General features: G+C 36.7%; 1 protein-coding gene across 3 annotated transcripts in view; it reads left to right on the top strand.

Annotated features, from left to right (window-relative positions):
* The window catches only part of CTNNA3 (catenin alpha 3), a 531,540-nt gene that overhangs the window by 115,852 nt on the left and 392,143 nt on the right, over positions 1-23,545 (top strand). For all 3 annotated transcript variants that reach the window (XM_069795730.1, XM_069795731.1, XM_069795729.1), the window contains exon 7: positions 2,340-2,543. In XM_069795730.1, coding sequence (XP_069651831.1) covers positions 2,340-2,543 — 204 coding nt within the window. The remainder of the gene's footprint in view (positions 1-2,339; positions 2,544-23,545) is intronic.

The raw sequence follows: 23,545 nt of genomic DNA, 5'->3' as shown, positions 1-23,545 counted from the left end.
TGGAAATTTGAGAACTAGAGTTCATGTAGTCCCAGTTTCTGGTGCAAAGCATAACATAATCCTAGAACTTTAGGCCCCAGAAGGTCTTAGGTCGTTTAAGAAGGTTCATTGTCCACTGATTTTATGTATGTTAATAGGTAGTAAGAATGGGGCTGAAGTGCTAAGACTACTTAAATAACTAGAATGCTTTTAAATGAGATGGAGGACTTCAAGGCAATGGAACAGTAGTGGAGGTGGAATGTTTAGAAACCTACACTGATCCTCCAAGTTGGGAAATACGAGTTTCCATTTGAATGACACAGTAATGCAGAAAGAACGTGCATTGGTTTCCTTTGGAAATAATTCAGATTATGAAGTCTGATTTTTCTCTAGTTTTTCTGGAGAATCTCCCAGCTGTCTCAAAACAATTCTTGTATATTTCAGAAAAGATTGTAGGATTGAACATATAACAGAGTCTTCCTTTCCCTAAATCATACCTAACCTGTAAGAGAATGTTAATAATAACCAACAAGAAAATGTTGGTGACTGAAGTCCCCTTTCCTAGCTGTTTAAGCTTTTATCTTGTGATGTTCTAATTACTCTTAGAATTGCCTAAGCTAGACAGTTCCTGAAATTGTGATATTAAATCTAAATTGAAAAAATAATTAAAATTTTCCAGCTTAAAAGTAGTCTGGCACATACTGGATAAGCACAGATAAGTTCTGATTTACCTGACCTAAATTACGCTTAAGTATATATGGCATAGTTTTCTTGTTTAATATTTCTTCTGAAAGATTGGAACCACATATGGATGTAACAGGTGAATGGATTTATGTGGAATATAGGCTTGTTGATCTGGACCATAATGACACTGTTTCAGATGTTTAGTTAGATTAAAAATTACTAGTTTCAGTTTCTTTAAATGCTGAAGATCAAATATACTTAGGTTCACATTTCATGAAAATATCACCTCTCCTTTTCTTTCTCTTTAGAACATTTCCTTGACACACAAATGTAATTAATTTTATCATGTCAAGAGAGTTGTCTGCTTTCGTTTACCCTAGCTAGTGAAAAGGACACTTATATCTATGTCCTTTGAAAAAACAGTTGTTGAACAAAAGCTACTATTTTGATCTTTGCCCATACTCAGCCTATTAAAGGTAGCAGCAGTGACTTTCTGCCGCAGTCTGGGATTGTATTAGACTAAAAATCAACAGAAGTAGACTGCTTATGTAATGTTTGTAATGTTTGTAAATGATTTGACATTTTCAGCTGTGAGCTAACACTGCTGTTTTTGTGTTAAATCCAGAGGTCCTCTTGACCTCTAAAAGACTAAATTTTGGAGGTGTTGAACCCCTCTTTCAAAAAAAGCTGAGACTCTTGTCTGAGATACTTGGATAAAGCATGGCATATTACTGAGTAGTAAACTCATACACAGTGTCATAATTGTACATAGACATTACAAGCTTAGTATAAGATACATATCTTTTTAAGAATTTGCAAGGTAAATATACAAGACAGGGCCACTGTATGGAAGGATAAGGAAGACAGATAACCCTCAAGAAGTGTAGACAGACACAGGAAGGAATTGGAATGAAGAAATACTTTTTTTACAACTGCAGTGACAAAACTTGAAGAGGAGAAGCAATGCTGGCTGAGAACTTGGGAAGATGGCATGCAGTTGCCTGTTTTAGGCCATACCATCTGCATGGCCATGAACCTGGTAGTCTGGGCCTCAGTCCTTTGCTTATAAAATGGAGTTGATAGCTTTTTGTTGTAGAGTAGGATGTTCTGAAGATTGATAGACCAAATAGATACTGCAGTGATAAGAATGCATGCATATTTATAAAGGTAGACAAAAAAATGCCACATACAGGAGTAGGAGAGACTGAAGCCGAGGAGGAAAATCTTGAATCTCGTGCAGCAAAAGTGGGAAACAGAAGAAGGACTCAGAGACAAGGCAGTTGTAGTCAGATGTCAACATGGCCTGCAGGTAGATATGATCTTGTTGTGCTTGTTCTGTGAGCTGCTTAGGTGTGAACCAGCTCCGACTAGAAAGCTCTGTCACTATCTTAGCACTGGGTCCAGGCCATTAGGATTTGATAACATGGATATTGGCTTAGAACAAGTGAGGTCTGAATGGCAGCGAGAACTTGGCTTTGTCTGCAGATGGTGTGTATGCATAGCCCCGGTAGGGAAAACGGAATCTGCCATGCTCTAAAGTGTTTTGGATACTTCAAGGGGAAAGGGCTAGTTGCAAGTCTAGGAAGCATAATGTCACTGTAGTTCATGAAAGTAAAAAATAAAGCAGCAACTTAAATGGGCTGACCTTTGTTACCTGTACTCCTCATGTTTTCCAGAATTTAATTATCCTGGATCCTCTTGTAGTGAATGAAGAGAAAATAAGGCCATCACTAGAGAAACGTCTGGAAGCTATTATCAGTGGAGCGGCTTTGTTAGCTGATTCTTCCTGCACGCGTGACTTTCATCGAGAACGCATCATTGCTGAGTGCAATGCTATCCGGCAAGCTCTCCAAGACCTGCTTTCTGAATACATAAACAATGTAGGTAACCAGATGTCTTTTCCTTTTTTAATGTCTATCTCAAAGTCTATTTTAGTGTATATTAGACTTTAACCTATAATTAGTGTAAATTAGAGTTTAACCTATTTTTCTCAACATGCCCTTTAAAAGGTTGAAAGGAACATTGTTCTACATAAATCGAAGCAAATGCTAAATATGGATCCCCAGAATAAGGACGAATCATACTATATCATACAGTCTGTGGCAAATGCTGTATTACAGATATGGTGTACACATGTTTAGGTTATTGTACGCTTATTGTGAACTGTCACTAGTACAGAACAGACATAATCCTTCATATGCTAGCAATAAGAGTTTCTTCATAATGTCACTTCCTAGACCAGAGTTTTTAAAATGTAATCTCTGTTCCTGTAGAAGGCAACCATTTAAATAATAATTTGTTAAAACGTAAGTAATCTCTTAGAAACATTTTAAAGTAGAGTGTTCACACCACTACCTTTGATCTGTGTAAGAGTACCAAGTCACAAGTGTAAAAATGACTTAATTGCTAAGTTAGAAAGCTAGGACCGTTCAGTAAATCCAGAAATCTGGTTGTCTGGTGTGCTTGTAGGCCAATTCATCTGTGAATTTGGAATATAGTTTGTTCGTGGTTTAAAAATAACTGTTAGATTTAAAGAATAGATTTGGCACTTCTTATGTCTGGCAGTTAAATGATAAAACAGTGGAGAACTGATACTATTAATACAAGTACACAGTGTTAATATCATGCTTTTCCTCTGGAAACATTTTCTGTAGACATACTGTTCTTATCTAAAGATACTTGAAGATGATTCATCAAGCACATTGAGAGGATAGTCGTATCATATAGCTATTTGTTTCTTTTTTTGGGAAGCTGAAATTCCTTTCTATTCTGTAAGTCATACTAGTTAACCCAGTCCGAAGGTGTTCTAATAAGACCAGTTTCTTTGTCTTATCCTGTTGTCATTAGGATAATGAAGTTTAGGGACTAAGATAATCTATGCATATCAGATGTTTTTTTCATTTCACAGATACTATACTTTTTGATATTTTTTTCTTTATTTATTGGGGGGCAGGTGGAATTTACAGCTGATTTATTTAATTTTCTGTGAATTCAAGTTGCTCTTTCAGTCCTTATACCAGATAAAGATGCTTTCATATTTTTACTCAAAATTTAGCTGCAGTTTCTGTTGAATGCACCATAATTCTTGAACCTCTCTGGTGGTGCTTTACACATGTGAGACTTCTTCAGCTGTGGTTAGCTTGGAATGTTAGTCTTTGATACCTTCTTGTAGCAGATGTCTATTGCAATATCTGTTCTAGGGTGGATCAGGTTTGCTGTTAAATGGCTGAAAGTTTAATAAGAGCAGGCATCAACCTTTAATGGTTCGACTTGATGATCTTAAATGTCTTTTCCAACCTAAATGATTCTATGATTCTAACATGTAGTAGTAGCCAGAGCATGTGGGAGGATCCAGAAGTGGTGTATAGCAACCCATATTAGTCCAAAAGATCACTGTGGTTTTGTCACAAGAACGCTTTATGGGAATTCTGTGTCTTGCAGGAGTAAAACTACATGATTGTAAGTCAAATGGTCTTAAATTCTTGGACTCTTGAAACAAAATTGTGATTGTCTTTTCTATTTCAGAAATAACCATGGTTTTAGGGTTACATAATGCAGACCTAAGGGGAAAAGAAGACTACCTAACCCACTCCATTGACTTGAGAAAGTCAGGAAGCAGCTATTTAATTATGGCAAAAAGGGGGAGTGTCATATAATTTGCTGCAGAACACAGTGTCTTCACAAGGTGGCAAAGACGAGAAGGGAAGCAGATAGAAAGAAATACAAAAGATTTAAAGTTATGAGGTGTTATACTAGGGTTAAATGACAGGAGTGAATTAAAAGTTTTTCGTTTCTTTTAGTGCTCTGGATCTGCTTATACAGTTAATATTGATCTCAACGGAAAAACTCTCACCAAGAATAGTTTATGGCTATTACTGAGACTGGATTAAATAAGTTTTTCAATGAGAAGATTATCAGGTGTCAGTTACTTTATTTCACAACTCTAACTCACTGAAGGATAGAGGATAGATCCAGGAGACAGTGCTGATTTATCACTGTCTTCTGGGCTCTTCTATTAATAATTTCAATAAGCTAGGACTGTGAATTGAATGAGCTATAAAAATTATACCAGACATTTGTTAACAGAGTACAATTTAAGGACTAGGTTGTGATTCCCTTCCTCTCCTTGGGAACAGTATTGTACTCCACAAGCAATTGCACTGTCTACATAATACTTCATGTGAGTTGGTGTATGTTCTCATGGTGTTTTTATGCCCTATGCCCAGAGTGAGGCACAGAGGCTCTGTACCGCGGCTTGTACACAAGAGTGGAAAGTTTTCCTTTCCCACAACCCACAAAGGGCATGCTTTTGCTCCTGTCTTCGTCCTGATGGTGTATGGTTCACAAAACATAGACTACCCACTGTCATTTCAGTTCTTTTCAGTTACTCTCATGAGTTATAATTGTCAGCTGCTTGGAAGATTTTTTTCTGGATATGTGTCTGTCATTTCTTGCTAGTATAATGGTTTGATTACTTTTCTTAAGGCTTCTTCCTATCTGAGTGTTGCTAGTGGGAGCTGCATTGCTTCAGACACACCACACACAGTAAGTGCCACCTTCACAAATCCTTCTCTAGCAGCTGGTTTGCCAGGAAGTTGTATGAGCTGCAGTGACACTGGTAACATCCAGTGTATCTGTAAAGCCCCTGGGTCTGGAGCTGATGGTAGATGTGGCCTGCCTGGTAAGTGTTTAGCTTTAACAGGATCATTGCCAAGGACTTGAGCGCCTAAATCCTGTTTAAGTTATGCATTGTCTGGTTTTTTTTGAAGCTATCCCTCAGTGCCTAAACAAATGTACAGGAACTTACAATTTAGCCCTAACTATTTGAAACAATATAAGGAATACAGCTTTTCTGATTCCTAAATTTGGTGGTTTTTTTTTTTTTTTTTCTCAATTATTTGACGTCTCTAATAAGCCTTAAGGACATCAAGTGAAATCAAGGGCCTATTGGTGTCAGTGATAAAATTTAGAGTTTTTACTGCAAGCTGGGAGAAACATCTTTTCAGCAGATACTACTGCCTTTTATGTAAGTGGCTGTTTTTTGCAGAGGTTTTATCACACTGAGGTGATGCAATGGAAAGTTAAGCTCTAATGTTCTCTACACTAATAAAGAACCACTCTGTCTCCAAGAAGGTTTAAGTTTTTCTGTTCACAAAGTAATTCCGACATATAGTAAATTGCAAATATATTTATAATTCTTCTGAAAGGCAGCAATCTTTGTTCTGGTATTTTGGAATTATTTGTGTACTATTGTTATCCTCTCTGAATTTTACTCATAGACATATATTGTTAAGGGATATATTTGCATTTCAGGACATCAAGTAACAGGAATTACTACTGTGAATTTGGATAGCTTATCAATGGCAGAATCATACTATGGTGTGTGGATAGTAATGTATCAATGGGAGCAATAATTTTGTTCTAGTAATAAGCACTTGCATTTTCCTAATGATAAGCTCATCTTGTCTTTGGTCATCCTTTAAAATGAAAAGGAGGAGACTAATGATACATTTTACCTTGAGGCCAGATCAGGAAGTGGACTGAAGTTGACCACATTGTACATATTTATATTACATATCTAGGGTACTGCTAATCAAGCCCTGACCATCCATGTAGCCTAAGGGCAGGCCAAGCTGAGGCTGACTATAAATCTCATCTGCTTTGTGGCAGACAGCGTTGGACCACTCCAGGAAAGATGCTGCAAGGGAGTTGAAGTAGTTGGTGGCAGATAGTGAAGCACCTGTATTACATGTAGGGCATACTTGAATCTCACTGGGAATACAGCTGCTGGAGCTTTTATCTCTTTGGGTTCCCTGAAGGTTCTCTGAAGCCTGCTGCTTCACCACAGGTTTGTGTCCACAACTTCTGGATATGAGACATTTGTATTTGAGGCATATTTGGATCTGAGCACATGAACTGAAATGCTGTGAGGATGAGACTAGGAGCTAGGATCCCAGAAATTAGGGGGATACCTGAGACAGGGAGTGAGCCAGACTGTGCTGAGCCCTCTAAGGAAAAGGTATGTAGTACAGAGCCCTCTGTAGCCTTGGGGAAGTTCCAACTGCGGGAAAGATGATACAGTGATAGTTGGGACTTGTGCGGTTGTATCTGTCTAGATTTCAAATTGAATAGTTGTTCACTTACTGGAAGCTGAGCATTGGAATTGAAAACCAGAAAATGGATGGAAACCCACAAGTCTTCATTACTGATGGCACAGTTCTGGGCCTTACCCTTTCTCTCAACTCATAAATTTGAGTGCTGTGGAGTGCTAGTACCTTGCTTTACCCCTCTATTGAGGACTCTTCAACAACAGCTTAAGGTCTGACCCGCTGTCTCTATGTAGAGACTGCCTGTGATTGATAATGTTTTGTGTAGTATTTTATTGCCATTCTTACTCTTTTAGAGTGGAGGGACATAGAGATATCTCAAACTTCATGTTACTTGTACTTTATGGTTTCCTGCTGAAGACTTTTAACGCTTCCCTGGATAGAGGGAAGACAAGACACTTTGGTTTATCATCACGGTGGTGCAGTGTATCTTGTATTTAAGCTACTTAATCTTGCTCTGAGCAGTAGATTTTTCATTTCAGTGCTCAGGGGGAACATTTTTGATAGTTCTGGAAATTGCAAGAATTCCTCCAAAAGAGTTATTTCAGATTGAAGAAAACATTTTGTTCAGCTTAAAAAAGGAATGTTTCATATTTTTAAATTAAAGAATTGCTTGGTCATCTTTGTTAGATATTTGCCTTTCTTGGGGCTATTTTTCCTCAATTATCCATGTGTTATAGCTGCAGAAAAGTGGATTACTGATGGTTATTAACATGTACATGAAAAGACTGGTATTCCATAAATAAGAAATTAGGGCACAAAATGGTATCTCTTACCAGTGAAAATTCACATTGCATGAATCAAATAACCGAATTGTGAAAAAGCGCCAGACACTTTTCATATCTGCTACAGCTCTTTATGGTGAAGCTTATGTTCTCCATTCACATATGGGTTCACCTAACCTGTTCCTGTCAGACGGGCTTCAGAGAACACAGGCTATTTCAGAAAACATAGTGTTTGCCACTTTTTAAGTTTCATTAATTTGGGGCTATTTTGCATTTATGTTTTGGAGTGGGTGTATAGTAAGCAGTCTAATATGAATATTTTTTAATAGTATGCTGAAAATCTATTTAGAATGTATAATTTCATGAATACATTTTTCATGACTTAAAAACTTAAACCTTCTCATCTCAGTACCTGCCAGCTACTGTTTGCTCTTCTACAGAAAACTGTTATGGTGATGTGTGTTAAAATTTTGTCATAAGAGATCTTCTTGCCAGGTATCAAAAATATTACAACCAGTCCACAGATTGTATATTGATACATGTATAAATAGTGTATTTCACCATTTTCACATTGTTTGTCCTTTTTTGTTGTTGTTGATGGTGAAAATGCTGGAAGGACATTACCAGTTCTGCTAAGGCTTGTACATCTTTTTACAGAGCTTCAAAACGTGGTTTGATTGTAGCTTCCAGTGAAATGGTCTGTGTAGCTACATGGTACTGTGAATCTGTAAAATTGATAATTCAGCTCATTAATTAAAGAATCTAAGAGCTATGACTGAAGAAATGCATTTTCACATACAGCTTTGTACCTTTATCTGTTTAACTTGATGTGTCTCTAACTTCCTCCATTGAATGAAAATTATTCCAAACAATCATATCTGTCACAGCTGAAGATTACAGCAACTGTTTAGAGTTACGGTAAATATGTTATTTCTTCAATAATATACTTCAGTATTGGATCCTCCAAATTGTTGACAGTGACGTCTAGGGAGCTAAGAATAGGGGAGTGTTTGACTTGTCCTTCTCGGTTACTTTCACTTTCTTTCACTAATATGTATCTTGAAAAGTTCTGTGTAATTGCTCTCTGGTTGAAGAACTGAGCCCAAACTTGTCAGACCAGATTAACCAGGGAGTTCAAAGAAATTCCTTGTTAAAGTCTTCAAGAACAGAGTAACATATGGTTGAACTGACTGACTTCCTGAAATCCTTTTTTCTGTATTGCTATATAGGAATATGAACAAACAGAGCTTATATTCACATCTTTTTGTAAAAAAAATGGATTCAAATGTTCTTACTTCACTGTCCTCTTCATATTCAAACGTTTTAAAAAACTGCTGTTCTAGAGAAGTTTGGAAGTCAGGTATAGCAAAATGTAAACTATAAAAATTTCAGTGTGTGATGGGTGGGTGGAAAGTGTCACTCAGATTTTTCTTATTCAGGGTTTTTTTTTCATGACTTTATCGTGTATCATGTTTTCAGAAAAAAGATTTATTCCAGTAAAATTAGTATGCCCATGTGGCATATTATGTTGGCATTTATGCAGGAAAACATGTAGTTTTCATAATTCTGTTGTTGATATTGGCCAAGTACTTAGTTCAGTTGACTTTGAACACTCCTATAGTGGGTTTTCTTACATTTTATATGCAGTATGTGGAATTGAAAATTATTTTTCTAAATGTTAACTTTTGTCAAACATTTAGTTTTATAGGGAAATTAGATGTGAACTGTTCAGGAAGAAGATTTTTAGTGTGCTTAAAAGACAAAAGTAGTCTAGTAAATTCCCCAAACAGATTTACAGTTGAAAAATAAGCTGCAGTTAAGTTTACCTGATTATAGATGGTCTTAAAGAATTTGCAATAAACTGGGATCTATGCACGTGAGCTAGAGAAAGATAATGAAAGATTTTCTATTCTTAAGCCCTGTTTTTCATTTAACGGTTCTGAGCCAAGCTATTTCAGGATTAATCGGATCTTAACTTAAGGCTTACATTGAAGTAATGTAGCATGATGAGCGACTCATGGGTCTGTAGAGGATGATTCAGTACAATAGTCAGTAATTTGTATTTGGTGTACCTGACAGGACTGGAAATATATTGGGTTGCTGAAGACTAATTTTTTTTTTTAGGGAACCTTCAATAAAGTAGCATTTTCTCTCACCAAGATGAAATAAATCCTTGATTATGGTAATAAACAAGCATTAAAAAATAAATATTAAAGTATTTGTTAACTCAAAATCTACCTAGCTGTTTAATTAACAAGATTTTTTTTTTTTTCCAGTTTAAGGAAAATGGTTGTCATTACACAAAGTTTTTCTTGACCAGTTTCCTATTTTCTGGAGGATGTTAAAGGCTGATCATTTTCCTAAACGTTAATATGCCATTTCTAGGAACACTACTGAAGTCTGGTGTTTCAGAACGCATTTATCTTGTTTTTTATCCTCTGTATAGGAAAGCTGATTTTGTTGTCAAAACAAATTTCTAAATGGTATTCTGTTTCAGATTAAAAGGTATTTACTTCTTGTGCATGTAACAATTCTTATTAAAAAGATCAGTCATTGATAGTTTAGGGAACTCTTAATAGAATATTGATATTGCAGACAAATGAAGACCAAATCTAACTTTTTAATGTAAATTTTTTTTTAAACAAATCCAAAATGCCTTAAATTTTTCTCTTAAAAAACCCTTAATTGCTAAGTATGTAACCTACACTACCCCAAATATCTCTGTGCAATCTTTAAACACATGTTCAGTGTGATAGCATGCTGGATTTTGAACTTGACTTTAGTCAGGCTTCTGACACTGTCTCCCGTAACACAAACTGATGAAGTATGGACCAGATAAGTTGACAGTGAGGTGGGCTGAAAACTGGCTGAAGTGCTGTGCTCAGAGGGTTGGGATCAGCAGCACAGAGTCCAGCTGAAGGCCAGTAGCTCGTGCTATACCCCTGTGGTCAATACTGGGTCCAGTACTGTTTAACCCATTAATGCCCTGGATGATAGGAGAGTGCACTGTTGGCAAGCTTGCAGATAATACAGAACTGGGAGGAGTGGCTGATGCATCAGCTGGTTGTGCTGCCCTTTAGAGGGACCTCAACAGGCAGGAGAAAAGGGCTGACAAGGAACCTCATGAAGTTCAACAAAGGGAAAGGCCAAGCCCTACACCAGGCTGACCACGAGCCAGCAATGTGCTCTTGCAGCAAAGGCCAACAGCATCCTGGGCTCCATTAGGAAGAGCATAGCCAGCAGGTCAAGGGGGTGATCCTTCACCTTTACCAAGCTCTGGTGAGACACATCTGGAGTGCTGTGTCCAGTGCTGGGCTCTCCGGTATGGAGACACAGCTGTACTGGATAGAGTCCAGTGGAGGGCTGTGAAGCTGCTTAAGGATTTGGAGCGTTGACCATACGAGGAGAGGCTGAGAGCTGGGATTGTTCAGCCTGGAGAAGAGAAGGCTCCAGGGGGATCTTATTAGTGTGTAGAAATATCTGATGGGAGGGAGTAAAGAACACAAAGCTAGACATGTCTGAGGGGTTCTTAGTGACAGGACAAGAGGCAATGGGCACAAACTGTAATACAGGAAATTGCATTTAAACAAGAAGAAACTTTTTTTTCTGTGAGAGTGGTTGAACACTAGAACAGGTTTCCCAGAGAGGCTGTGGGGTTCCCATCCAAAACCCAAGCAAACATGGCTGTGGTTGGTTGTGCTTTGAGCAGTGGGTTGGACTGGATGATCTCCAGATGTCCCTGCAGACTTCAGTATGTGGACTCTGTGATTCTAAACATTTGAATAAATTCCAAAGTCTGTGCAACTTCCCAGATGTCCCTGCCAGCTTCTTTTAATATAAAGTAAATCCCATTATTTACTAATGGAAGATGAAAAGATACTCCGGTAATGAGCGTAGGACAAGAAATTATACTGAGTAAAGTAGTAAAAAGAAAGTTTCTTTAATTTGAATAATCTCTGGCAATCTTGAGGTGGTGAAAGGGAGAGTAGTTACTAAGTGAAGTTCTGTGCTAGTTAATCCTCTCTATAAAACAAAGGTTAGAATGACACCTTGAATTCCTTGTGGAAATCATTTGGGAAGTGGTTGATTAAAGGCTCTCCCCATGAATTTCATCAGCCAGTGTTGAGGTCTACTGCGTGGCTAAAAACAAATGCTTTTTCTTGTAGTTACTCAGATTTAAGGTATTTGTATGCCAGCAACCTGTGAGATGCTGAAGTTCTTAATTTATAGAACCAGAGGTGACATGTCTCTTATAGAAATGGAGATATCTTCATAGTTCTCAACTGCTTTTCAACTTAATTTCTTGCCTGACTTCTGTTGATCTTTTTTATGAGGAATGAACAATGGAGTTTTATGTGAAATAGCTTATGATCACTTTTGATGAAATCAGTACTGTATCATAAAACCATTGAATAAAAAATTCTAATGCTTTGTCTTTACCGTTCAGCAAGATCTTAAAACAGTGATTTAAAAGAGACTGGGCACCTGAGGATCTAAATCCACATTCCACATTTCCATTTTCTTTCTGAAAAGAAAATCAAAACATGGCTTAAAGAACAAAACCAGATCTGTGTCTGTGGTCATAAACAGCATTTATTGGCACTTCCTTTTTATTTTAACTTCCATTTCAGTGGATTAATTTCCAGTTGTTGTATCTCTGTCTGATGTGCTACTCCTCTTTTTCTTAATAAACTAAAAATAAAAAGGAAGAATATTCTTTTGTATCATTGCGTTTGTGACCAATGTGTATGATCAGAAGGCTGGAAAAGTAAACAATCAATCTAACCCCCACCATCATATTAATTAAAAAAAAAAAAAAAGTCCTTTCAAGATCAGCTTTTCTCAAGAACTGTTTCTCGTGGTTGTTTTCTAAGCCTGTGTTGCCAATTGGCACATTTTCTTTCTGTTTGAGTATCTGAAGAAAATAAATGTTTCAAATCAGACAGCTGCAATGCTTAGTATAATACATTAAATAAATTATTCTAATTACTCTCTTTACTGGAAAATCCTTAGTATCTTAGGTTATTCTAATTATTTTAAACCATTGTTTCATTATCAGTAGCAAAAATTAAAGAAAATTTATATGAAGATGGAAACAAAGGATAAGTCAGCTACTTAACTAGGGGCTGTACTCAGGAATAATCTAGGATTATCTTTTCTATCAAGTAGCGATGTTCCTCATTTTTTCAAAACTTTTATATTGTATAGGAGGAATTATCAGTCTGTAAAAGGAGATAACTGGTAAAGAAATCCCTCCCTCTTATTGAATATATTTAGCTCTTTGCAGGAGAAATGAAGAATAATAATCAATTTGAATTCCCCACAAATAGGAGACAATAAGAAATATAATAATTACATACACCCTGCGAGCAGTTAATGGAAACCGGCTGGAGCCCAAGGTAAATGTCTTCTCTGGATTCTTGATTAGTAGTTTTTTTTTTTCTTAATAGAGTAAAAGAACACTGTATTATTAATGTATCTTTACTAACTATGCACATGCACAAATGGACGAAGTATACATGAGGGAGCGTAAGCACACACGCAGGTACCATTTTGGTTTGATAATGATGTTTCCAGTCTACTGTTTGGAATAATAGGAAGAGAAATAGATGAAAATTTTGCAAAGTTCCAGTAGAAAGTGTGAACTAAATTAAACCAAATAATGGCTAGTTAAAAGGAATCATGAAATACTATATGACAGCTTGTAGCTATTCTTTAAGGAGGCAAGTTCATAATGACATTTTTGATCCTTGCTACAGTTGGCTAGGAAGTGGCTAGTTTTATGTTCTGGCTTTCAAGTTATTGGAAAACTTTTTGTTTCTAATTTGAAGTAAAGAGGCTTAATGATCTTCTGGATTCTGCCAGTCACCTCCTGTGTTCAACTGTGCACATATTAAAGCAGGATTTTGAAAATGAAATACGCTGGGATGTCTTAGGTGATCCTGACTTATATTGCCAAGATTATTATCAGTTTTATACCTGTCCACTCCTGAACATCTGTGGACCAACTGACTAGATTGTTGCAATGAGAGATGAAGTATTATTCTAGATCCCAATGGGAAACCAGAGTGCTGTTGCATATGAGTGAGCATGCAAAATCTGAATAAGCCCCAGGTAAGGCTGCCAGGTTCTTAGGCTGTTTGGCTTCTTAGTTATTGTGAACCTCAGAACACCTACTTCTCTGGCTGTAAGAACAGAATTTTTGTAGAGTAAGACTGCTCAGGGACTGGTACCTCCAAGTTCTTCCCAGAACAGTCTGGGAGCAGCAGATCTGAAACTTTCAGATTTTGGTTCCAAGGCCATCTTGGAGAGCTGGCAGGGCATATGCCTGTGTTTTGTCAGAAAATCTGTTTTTGTGCCTCACTGATTTGTTTCAGTATGAAATATGCTTTATGCTAGTCTACATGTTCTACATGTATCTGTAGATTATAATTGGCTCTTGGTTGAGAGAAAAAAAAAGATGTAATTAGCCAGGTTGGGGAAACTGGATTTTCCAGAAACACACTGTAACTGAGTGGCTTGTGGGTTGTGTATGAGCTACATGATGGCAGTTTCTAAGGATGAGGTTAAAGAAGGAGACAGATGACATTCCCTTGAACATACATATAAAAAAAAAAAGAAAAGACAAAGAAAGGTAAATTTTATTAGTAGGAGTATCATTTGCAACATGGGGAGGAGATGATCCTTCTCTTAACACTGGTGAGGACAGAGGTGAATTGGGTGATGTAGTTCAGGCTTCTGTATATTCGTGGACATTGCCAAAGAGTTTGGCTTTTCCATGTCTGGAGCAAAAGTGATGTTTGGCAAAGGTTAGATATTCAAATTATTCGCCTGGCATTTATTTAGATACAGCTCCAGTGGAATACTACTACAAACCCAAACAGTTATTACAACTTAATTAAAATAGGGAGATTGAAAAAATAACTGGGAGGAGTACTTTTAGATTTTTGTTTTGACCACTAATTCAGGGTGGAAGTTTTAATATTTTTATTCTCTACTTTATTTTTGTAGCAGAGAGTCTGTGTGTATCTATGATACAGAGCTATAGGGCAGCCTGTAAATCTGGAATCATGCATTACCTGCAAACAGCCAGAATATGATCCTGTCCTTGGTATTCCCTCTGGCTGGTGGTGAGAGTGGATCTTCAGTGACAAGAAGAAGTAAATGAGGAGGAGTTTGAAAATAGTGTCATGGGATTGCTGTGAGATCTAGCTCTGTGCTAAGGACAACCTTATAACATAGTGATCCTGTGGGAGTACTGGGAAACCATTGCTGCCATCTGTCTATGAAAGTTATACCTTGCTCTCAGTTCTGGAAGGTCTGGCTGTTGGCTAGGTGAGGTTTTGTATGTGGTTTCTAGGTCAGAATGGCTGTTTGCTCCTTTGTCCAAATAACAAACATTCTGTTGCAAAAATAATACAGCAAAAGGCACACTCCAAGAAGTTTTTGTGTAGCATCAAAGACTTTTTTGCTCTGTTAAAAGGAAGAAGTAACTAGTGAATTTTAATAGTGAAAAGGAGGGTGGAAATCTGAGCATTGTAAGTAATTTAGTAAAAAGTACTGAGAAAATAAGAAACACGATTCTAAAGATTACAAGTGAAACAGAAAAATCATTCATTAAAAAAGATTGCAATAAAGACAAGGGATTCAAAAGAAGGTAGAGGGTAGAAGCTATTTAAAGCACAAGAGCAAACTTCTGGAAAAGTGCAAAGCATAGAAAGAGACCAACTTGCCTGCTTCAGGAGCTTTATAGTGACTGGAAAATGAAGTAGACATGCAGTGTAAATAAGACAAGTGTTGACTGTGGACACAGCCAAAAAAGCTGTGGCGCAGACAGAGTTCAATCCAGTAGAAGTTGCATAAGGCAAGAAGAAATGTTTCTACTAATCCATTATTAATAAGAGGAACTAAGAAGGAAAGTCAAGACCTTTCTAAATGGGGGACAGTAACTCAAAAATACTATGATTTTTTTACCTGCTTCAGGCTTCATGTAAATAGTTAGCTGGAAATAAATGCTTAACACAGTTACTAACACAAAGTGAAATACATGACAGAAAGAGGTTAAAGAATATTTAAGAAAGGAGTTTCTGAAACTTTGGCCTTGATTGTAACAAAACAGTGAGGAATGAGTATTTGCAAGTAATAGAAAAACAAAACTTATCTTAAAACTAGGCAATTTATAGATTAGTCCCTGTAATTTGGATAACCAGGAAGAAGCTGCAGTAAATACTTAAATGTTCATTTCCTAAAGATCTTCAGGATAAGAAGGTCATGATAAAGAATGAGCATGAAATTTTCAAAATACGTTTTGTCAAATACATGTAGTTCTTTGACAGAACAGCTGGCTAGTGTAGTAAACATGATGTAACTTTGCACATGTGCTTACACTGAGAGGACGATGTTTTCATAAGCAAACTTGAGGAGTATAGTTAACCCGCTGTTAGGGGAAAATACAGTTCACTGAAAAGTAATGTTCCTAGTGAATTGTTATTTATCCTATTGCAGGTCAACTTGGGATAGTTTAATAAAGTGTGATTCTGCAAGGACTGGCCTGAGTCCACATATATTACGTGGTTCCATTGATAAGGTGGCTGAGGGAATGAAGAGTTGGACTTGCTGAGAGTTTGAATGATGCTACCGTGGTGACAGTTCTAAGTATTTTATAGGACAGTAAAAGCATCTCCGCTGTGTGTGTGTCCTGTCCCCCCTCCCTTTTTTTTTTAATTTGGAGAAATGGTCTGAAATCTGCAAGTTGAAATGACAAGTGCAAATGATTACCCTTGAGAAGAAGTCAGCTGTATAAATAAAAATGCAGGATTTCTGGCTTAGCAGTGGTATTGTTCATAAGGCATTGGGAACTGTAGAGAATTACAGATGAAATGAACTGTCAGTAGGGCTCACCTCAGTATGTACTTTTGGGCATCACAGTTTAAGAATAGCGTGGACTGATAAGAGGAACGAAATGAAGCAAGGATTTTAGAACGTATAAGAAGTTAGAAGCTGACTTAACTGAGTTTGTGTAATTTAGAAAGGAAAAGATGGAGGAGGAGTAATATTCCCAGTCTTCATTGTGCATTTTCTTACTACAAATTGGTTTCTTTCCCCAGATTAGTGTAGAATTGTAATGGTGAATGCTTTTCATATGCATTCATATGATCAAAACTGGATTGAAATTTGGTGGGGCTTTTAGACTTCCTGGTTATCTACAGATAATAATCTGTCCCTTCTACAATTTTGCCGTCTGTATCTGGGGAAGGCTGGATATACAAAAGAAGCTATTAATATTTGTATGCATACTAAGAGTCTATTTCCTCACGAGCTGTTTGCATGAAAGTAGTACATTTAACAGTGATTCAGTTTATCTTATCAGCCAAATTTATAACTACATTAGAAAGATTTATCTAAATTTAGCATTTTAGGATCTACCTAACAATTTCACATCCTATAATCTGTTCATGAACTAGAACTCAAGTACAAGAAATAGAAGATTGCAATTTTGCTGTACAAGATTAAAATTTTAGTAATCAAATTGCATTTGTGTAATGTAATATGTGAGCTGCTCTCTCATATTAATGTTTTTCTCTGGAGAAAGTTGATAAGCACTGTAAAAAAACAACCAACCAACAAAACAAATCTTTCTAGAATTTGGTGGTATGGCAGAAATCCACAAGAATTTCCCAGTGTTAATATAAAAATAAACTAAATAATATTTAGTATTCAACATCACTCTTTGTACTTACTGTTACTTTTAATATTGATTATTTTAATAATTATTAAATAATTTAAGAAATGTCAATATTACTGTTCTTAGTGCTTTTACGTGAGAGGGAATATAATTTTACTTTCTTGTGACTCTGGTTGGAGGAGTGATTTTCCTAACATTTTCTCAGGCAGATGAAACTTTGCCTAACCTGTTAGCAGGGAAACAGCCAGCTTGACAGGCCACGCGTGATTGTGTTGTTAAATGTTTATGGTCTTAGTGTATTCTGTATGCACTTCATACCACACTATTTTAAAAACAGGATGCATTGACCTACCTATTCTGGTTGCTGCGCCTCAGGTTTGAGGGAACTCTGCGAGGTCCTGGAGGCTGTTCCTGCCTTTGGGGGTGTGCGCGAGTGAGGAAACTGCCTGGAGCGTGGAGTGGGCTGGGGTACAGCTGGGAGCCAGGAGGCTGCCCCAGGCCTGCATGTCCAAAGGGAGTGGACCTCCAGGCAAGCCTCACCTGAAATTTGGAGGGAGGAAATTTTCCCAAGGTTCTAGAGGAGACTCTCTAAGATGGCTGCAAGCCAGGAAGCTGCTGCAAGGTGTTGGACTAGGAAGCAAGAAAGGAGTAAGCCACCCATTGTCTCAGGATACAGATGTGAGGGAGGTAACCTTTTTCATATGTTTTGAGTCACCCGGCCATCTGAGCTTTCTTTCTCAGATAGTTGCTGTGTTCAACTTCATAATCTTTCTGTTCTAATAAACAGAAAGCTATAATAAACATAGCTTTAGAGATTGAGTGTGCTTCTGCTACATGTGAAGGAAAAAGCTGGTCCTGTTCCACCCCAGGACCCTGTCACACTGTGGCTTTTTCTGAAATCTGGTATGCCAAGTGAGCAGAAAATTTGCGAGGGTGATGGTGCAGTTTTGTGTGACTAATTGCAGTGCTACCCTCTTCATGAACTTCTGCCAAATGTCAGGTAGATTTCTTGTAGAAAAGCTGCTTATGAAAATGTGTCTGCAAAAACAGCACCTTGAAAACTGGAGCAGGGCACTGTGTTGGGTATGTTGAAGATGTGACTCCTGTTGTCATCTGAAAGGTCCTTTTGTGGTAACTGGTTGATGTTTCACTGACTGGAATATAAGAACAACCCAGAATATGTATTTACTTTTCACTGGGCAGAAATCATGTAAATATAAGACATGAGAGAGCTTTGCAATTCTTCCAGAATTTTTACTGGAGCTTTAGGTACAAACTGATGGATTTATTCCGGGATAGATTGTAGTTTGTTCATCTGTTCTAGTTGAAGCAGCTCCCCCCCCCCCCCCGCCTTAGGTTTGGTGGTTACAAAGGAAGAATGACTTCATTATGTATTGAACTGGCTTTTTCACAATAAGCTTGAGAGTCTAAAAACATACTATCGAATGTCTCTGGTTTATGTGATATATTTCACAGTTTAAACCACAAATTTTTTCTAGAGTTGAAATTAGAATTGCTGACAGTAAGGAAATAGAAATGATTGATGGATTGTTTACACTTGACCAGCTGCCAATGAATTCTCACTCAATATCATGTTAGCTTATGCTGAAGTAATACATAAGGTAACCTAGAAAATAGTCTGAAGTTCCTAAAACTACAAAGAAGAAAAATGTAAGTTATTCTGATGCTTTTGATCTATGAACTGTGATATAAGCTGTGACTTTTGATGTTCTGGGATGATGTGATTGATAGTATAATTTTTGTTATTCAATTGTGTACTCTTTACTGAATGTTACTGCATGTTATATTTTGGCTCAGAGACAGGGAGAAAGTCACATATTTTCCCTGTTGGCCCCTGTAGCCCTTGTTCAGGTGGAGCTTTCCAGAAGGAAGAGAGAATGCACTTCTTTTGAGAACAGGTGAGCGTGCTCAGCTGAGAGAAATTTCTGGAGTTTCCTAAGCTAGGGACTGGTATCTCTTGGAGGACACTTCAGAGAAGGTAATATTTCTGTGGATCCTAAGGGAGTTTTGTAAAGTTATTGCATCTCAAAAAAACCCCCACTGAGAAATCTTAGCCTGAGAACAAGCTTGTAGGAAAGGAAGGGTAGGTGATGAGCAGGGGAGGGATTGGCTGACTAACACTTTGATTTTTAGTTTCTTTTATCCAGCAGGACAGCTTTTCCTCTCTTTAGAATTGTGTTGCAGTAAAGCATACCTTTGATTCAGCGTCTTTTTGATCCTCTTAAGGAGAAGGTGGAGAAGATTCTGGTCAAGAGGGGGGCAGTCTCTGCGTGGCTCTAATAGCCGCTTCTCAGTGACACATAACATTTAAATTTTTAAATCACTATATGGATGAGTTGTTTTTTTCAGTGTGAGAAGGAAGGAGTTACCCTCTCGTAAAATATTCTTTCAAGTATAGGAAATATCTGAGAAGGCTGCAGTAAGTATTTAATTATGAGATTGGCTAGTGTGTTTTGGCTATTGCCTTTGTCAAACTGAGCTACATAAAATACTCATTCTTGTATCCATTGCTGACTCCTGACTATCATCTGTAGAAGAGTAAAACCCCCACTACTTTAAAAGGTCAAATCCTCTAAAGCCAATGGTGGAACTTCAACTGACTTTAATGGAGCCAGAATATCATCTTGTTTCAAGGAGTTAAGCTCACCTCTGTGGATGTAAGCTCAGCTGTGTAACATCTGGTAAAATTAAAGGGGGTGGGGGGGAAAGGGGGTCTTAATTTTTTTAAAAAGTGTCATCTGTGTTGAATATTTCATGCTGTGCTTTTTGTTGTTGCCTATATTGCCAAACACCCATGTTTATTGTAGTGTCTTCTAAACACTTTTTGACAAATACACTCAATATTTTTGTTAAAATACAGTCCTGGTTATATCTCTTGTTTATTGGAATTGTGCTGTGTTTTTGGTGCTTTGACATTCTCTCTATGCAGTTTGGCTATTACTTTCTTTTTCTATTGACATTCATTATGCAAGATGGAAGAATTTCTGCAAAGCAGAAGGAAGAAATTGCGGTTTGACCTGCTGTTTAAGCTAAGCAAATTAGTAAAAGAAAAAATGTTGAAAAACAGTGTGAATTCATCCTGTTTTCCTGATGCATTTTGTATCAGTATTTTGTGGCAGCCAAAATTTCTGACCAGCCCTAGACTCTTTATGTCTCTTTTGGCCTCAAACTGCATGTAATTATTCATAGTATGCCATTTCTCCTTGTAGGAAGCCTTATTACCCGCAGGCAAATGTGATCTATCATCTTTTCCTTCAACAGTTCCCCTTTTCTCTCTACCCCAAAAGAAATCAGAAAAGATTTATAAGGTTCTGCAGCCCACAAAATCTGCTTCATTACCTTTAAATCAAGTATATCTGATTGCAAAGCTCTTATTTTTATAAGAATTTTGGGAGCAGAGTATTTTACAGTTTTAGTGTGCTTTTACTAAAGGTGAAAAATGCATTTTTTTAAAACTAATTCTTTTGAGAGTTATTGCTGCAAAGGAAAAGCCATTTTTGTAGATGAAAAATAATGGATATACCTTGACATGTCCAAACAAAATGAAGTATTCAAGCTGAAAAGGTAACATCAATTCAGATAGTATTGTCTTTATATATGTATATAGTGTTACTATCCAATCCTTCTGATGTAACATAACATCTTATTCACCTATTTTTACTGCCATGGCAGATGAGGTAGATAGCTTGTTGAATCTAGAAGTCATTGTGTTCACTCCCTTTCCCCAGAGGATTAAATCTGATTTAGGACCAGTTGATATGAATGAACAGCTTAATTTGTGTCTTCCATTTTCATTACTTCCTGTGTACTTGCTTATCTTAATCTGTTACCATAATGACCAGTTACACTGTTTTGTCAAGTCCTTCATCATTGTGTCATTTCTGTCTTTTTATGTTGCCTTCTCTTACTGTTTTCTCTTCTTTCTTTCTCCATTTTACATATCTACCCCTTCTCCTGTATAGATAGAATTAATTTTTTTCCTAGTTGGATGTATTTCCTAAAGTTTGTGGCATAGGAGAAGATGTTTTTCAGTGAAATGCTGATTCTTTTTTGGACAACTTTAATGGAGATACTGGCTTTGTGTGAGAAATGACTGTAAGAATCTCAAGAATTGTTACGGGCACTTAGCACATTTGACCTTCATTCTTAATTGGTGGTTTGCTTATTTATCTCTTCAGTTAGACAGTAAACTTATACAGCAACTCATACTAGTTCAGCTTATTTGACCTGTTGATGCTACAATGTATATGTTAAAGATTTTCCTTTTATAATGCTTGCTTATCTTTTAAATTATTTTCCAAGGTTACATTTATAACTGAGTCTTGGAAACTGTGATGTTAATGGAAAAATATACCACTAAAGCATAGCAGACCTCTGCTTTTGATAGGCAGCATTGTATGTCCTCGTTTCCCCATGTAATTGAATTAATTTTCATACGAGCAATATTTTGGTGTCCTTATGGATATTATTGTTTGTTTTTTTTTTTTTTTTTTAATAATTCTGCCTTTGATTTATTTTTCCACTTCCCTTGGTTTCCCTAAAGTCTTCTTAGATGAAACAGGTCATTAGCAATAAGTTATTTTTAACATAAAAGCACTTGATTGACGCTCTAGTGTAGTTATTTATTTTCCTCCCAGAGCAGTTAGAGAATTGAGATTTAAATGTTTGCATATGTGGGACTTGTCTTTTTCTCTGTGGTCAGTTACTCCTTTTAGTTCAGCTATATAAGGCCAGCTTTTTTATCCTTCTTAATGATTTACATTTGGATACTGTCTTACTGCTTACTCAGATATGCAGAAGATATTTAGTACTGGAGAAAACGGAAATAAAACTTTTTTCATTTGGGAGGAAGGCAGAAGCCTTTTTCGTTATCAGGTTGTTTGCCTGTGTGTATTCAGTCCAGACTTAAATTTAATCCTTCTCATCTCCTATTTTATTTAGTGCCTTATTAGCCTGTACCTTCTTTTAAAAACCAGCCTTAAATATCTTCTATTCTAGCTAAGTATAATTTTTGAGAATATATTTTTTTATTCCTGCAGCATAACATAGTCGCATCTATGATGTCTATATCCCCTTTCTTTACATCCTCTTTCGGCAGTAACACTGAATTATCTCTGCATTTAAACCACTTGAAGTTTTAGCTAGCAATGTGAGTGTTTTATTCCAGTAACTATTGTTTTTTTGTGGTATTAGCAATGCCCCTGCATAAATCCTGCCCCCTGCCTCAAATTTTATAAAATAAAACCTTAAAGTCTTATAATAGGCCATTAATGCTTATTTCCACAAGCACATATTAATTTATGCTTTTTCTAAAAATAATTTTGTTTTTTTAGTAGAGATACTTGCATATTACATGAAGGAATCTTAGATTATAATTTAGCACTATAAATGATCTGAAATCAGTTCTTAATTTCAGTGAGTTTCTTAATTTCTTTGCTAAAGAAAATGTGGAACTTTAAAAATTCTGAGGCAAAATGCATGCAAGTAGGGAAGAAAAAAATGAACAAGTGCTAAAGCTTGTGAATATGGGAGAAGAGATTGGCAGCAATTCATATTTGAGTTGTCATTTTAAATTTAAACCATGAGATTGATCCTGCATTGCAAAATAGAGGCAGATCTTTATGCATGTTTGGGATCCAGGTATCTTCCACAAGATTCTTTGTAGATTCAAGAAGTTATTCAAAGAAATAAAGAAATGGAAGAAAGCTTCAGGAAAAAAGTAGCATAGAAATGGCTATATTTAAGCCAGACAGTAGACAGGATTATGAATCCTGTCGTGCAAATCTTACGAATTATAACGTCTTAAAAATGGAAATAGAAATTGATAAATAATGCTTATTCCCAATCAGGTTCACTAACTCCATTCCTATTTAAGTATATAATTAAAAAAAAAATGATATATATATATATTTAAATGTACTGGTCATCTTCACGAGGAGTGCATCTGTCTGTCTGAAAGCTAAAATTTTGGCAAATATCATTGTTTCTTCTCCTAAAACATCATGAAACTCGCAGTCTGTAGTAAACTGCATGGCATTTTTCATTGTGGCCATGGCATGTATGGGTGTAGACCTTCAACAGCTACAAGTAGTAATTAGGTTAGGCATAAGGAAAAATATTCTAATAATAAGAATATTTAAGCATGGATACAGGTTGATGTAGATACTGTGTTCCCTAGAGGCTGAAGGTTTTTGAAGAAGTTAGAGAAGCATCTATCATAGTAAAGTTGGTTTTGCTTTGAGATGGGGAGGACATCATGGTCACCCCTTCCAGTTCCACTTTGAAAGTTTGTGTTGTAATCACTTGATGAAAGTAGAATTAGGACAGTTTATACTGACATCTAT

This window comes from Haliaeetus albicilla, chromosome 11 (genome assembly GCF_947461875.1).
Source record: "Haliaeetus albicilla chromosome 11, bHalAlb1.1, whole genome shotgun sequence".
Lineage (NCBI taxonomy): Eukaryota > Metazoa > Chordata > Aves > Accipitriformes > Accipitridae > Haliaeetus > Haliaeetus albicilla.
This window is presented reverse-complemented; position numbering and strand designations above follow the sequence as displayed.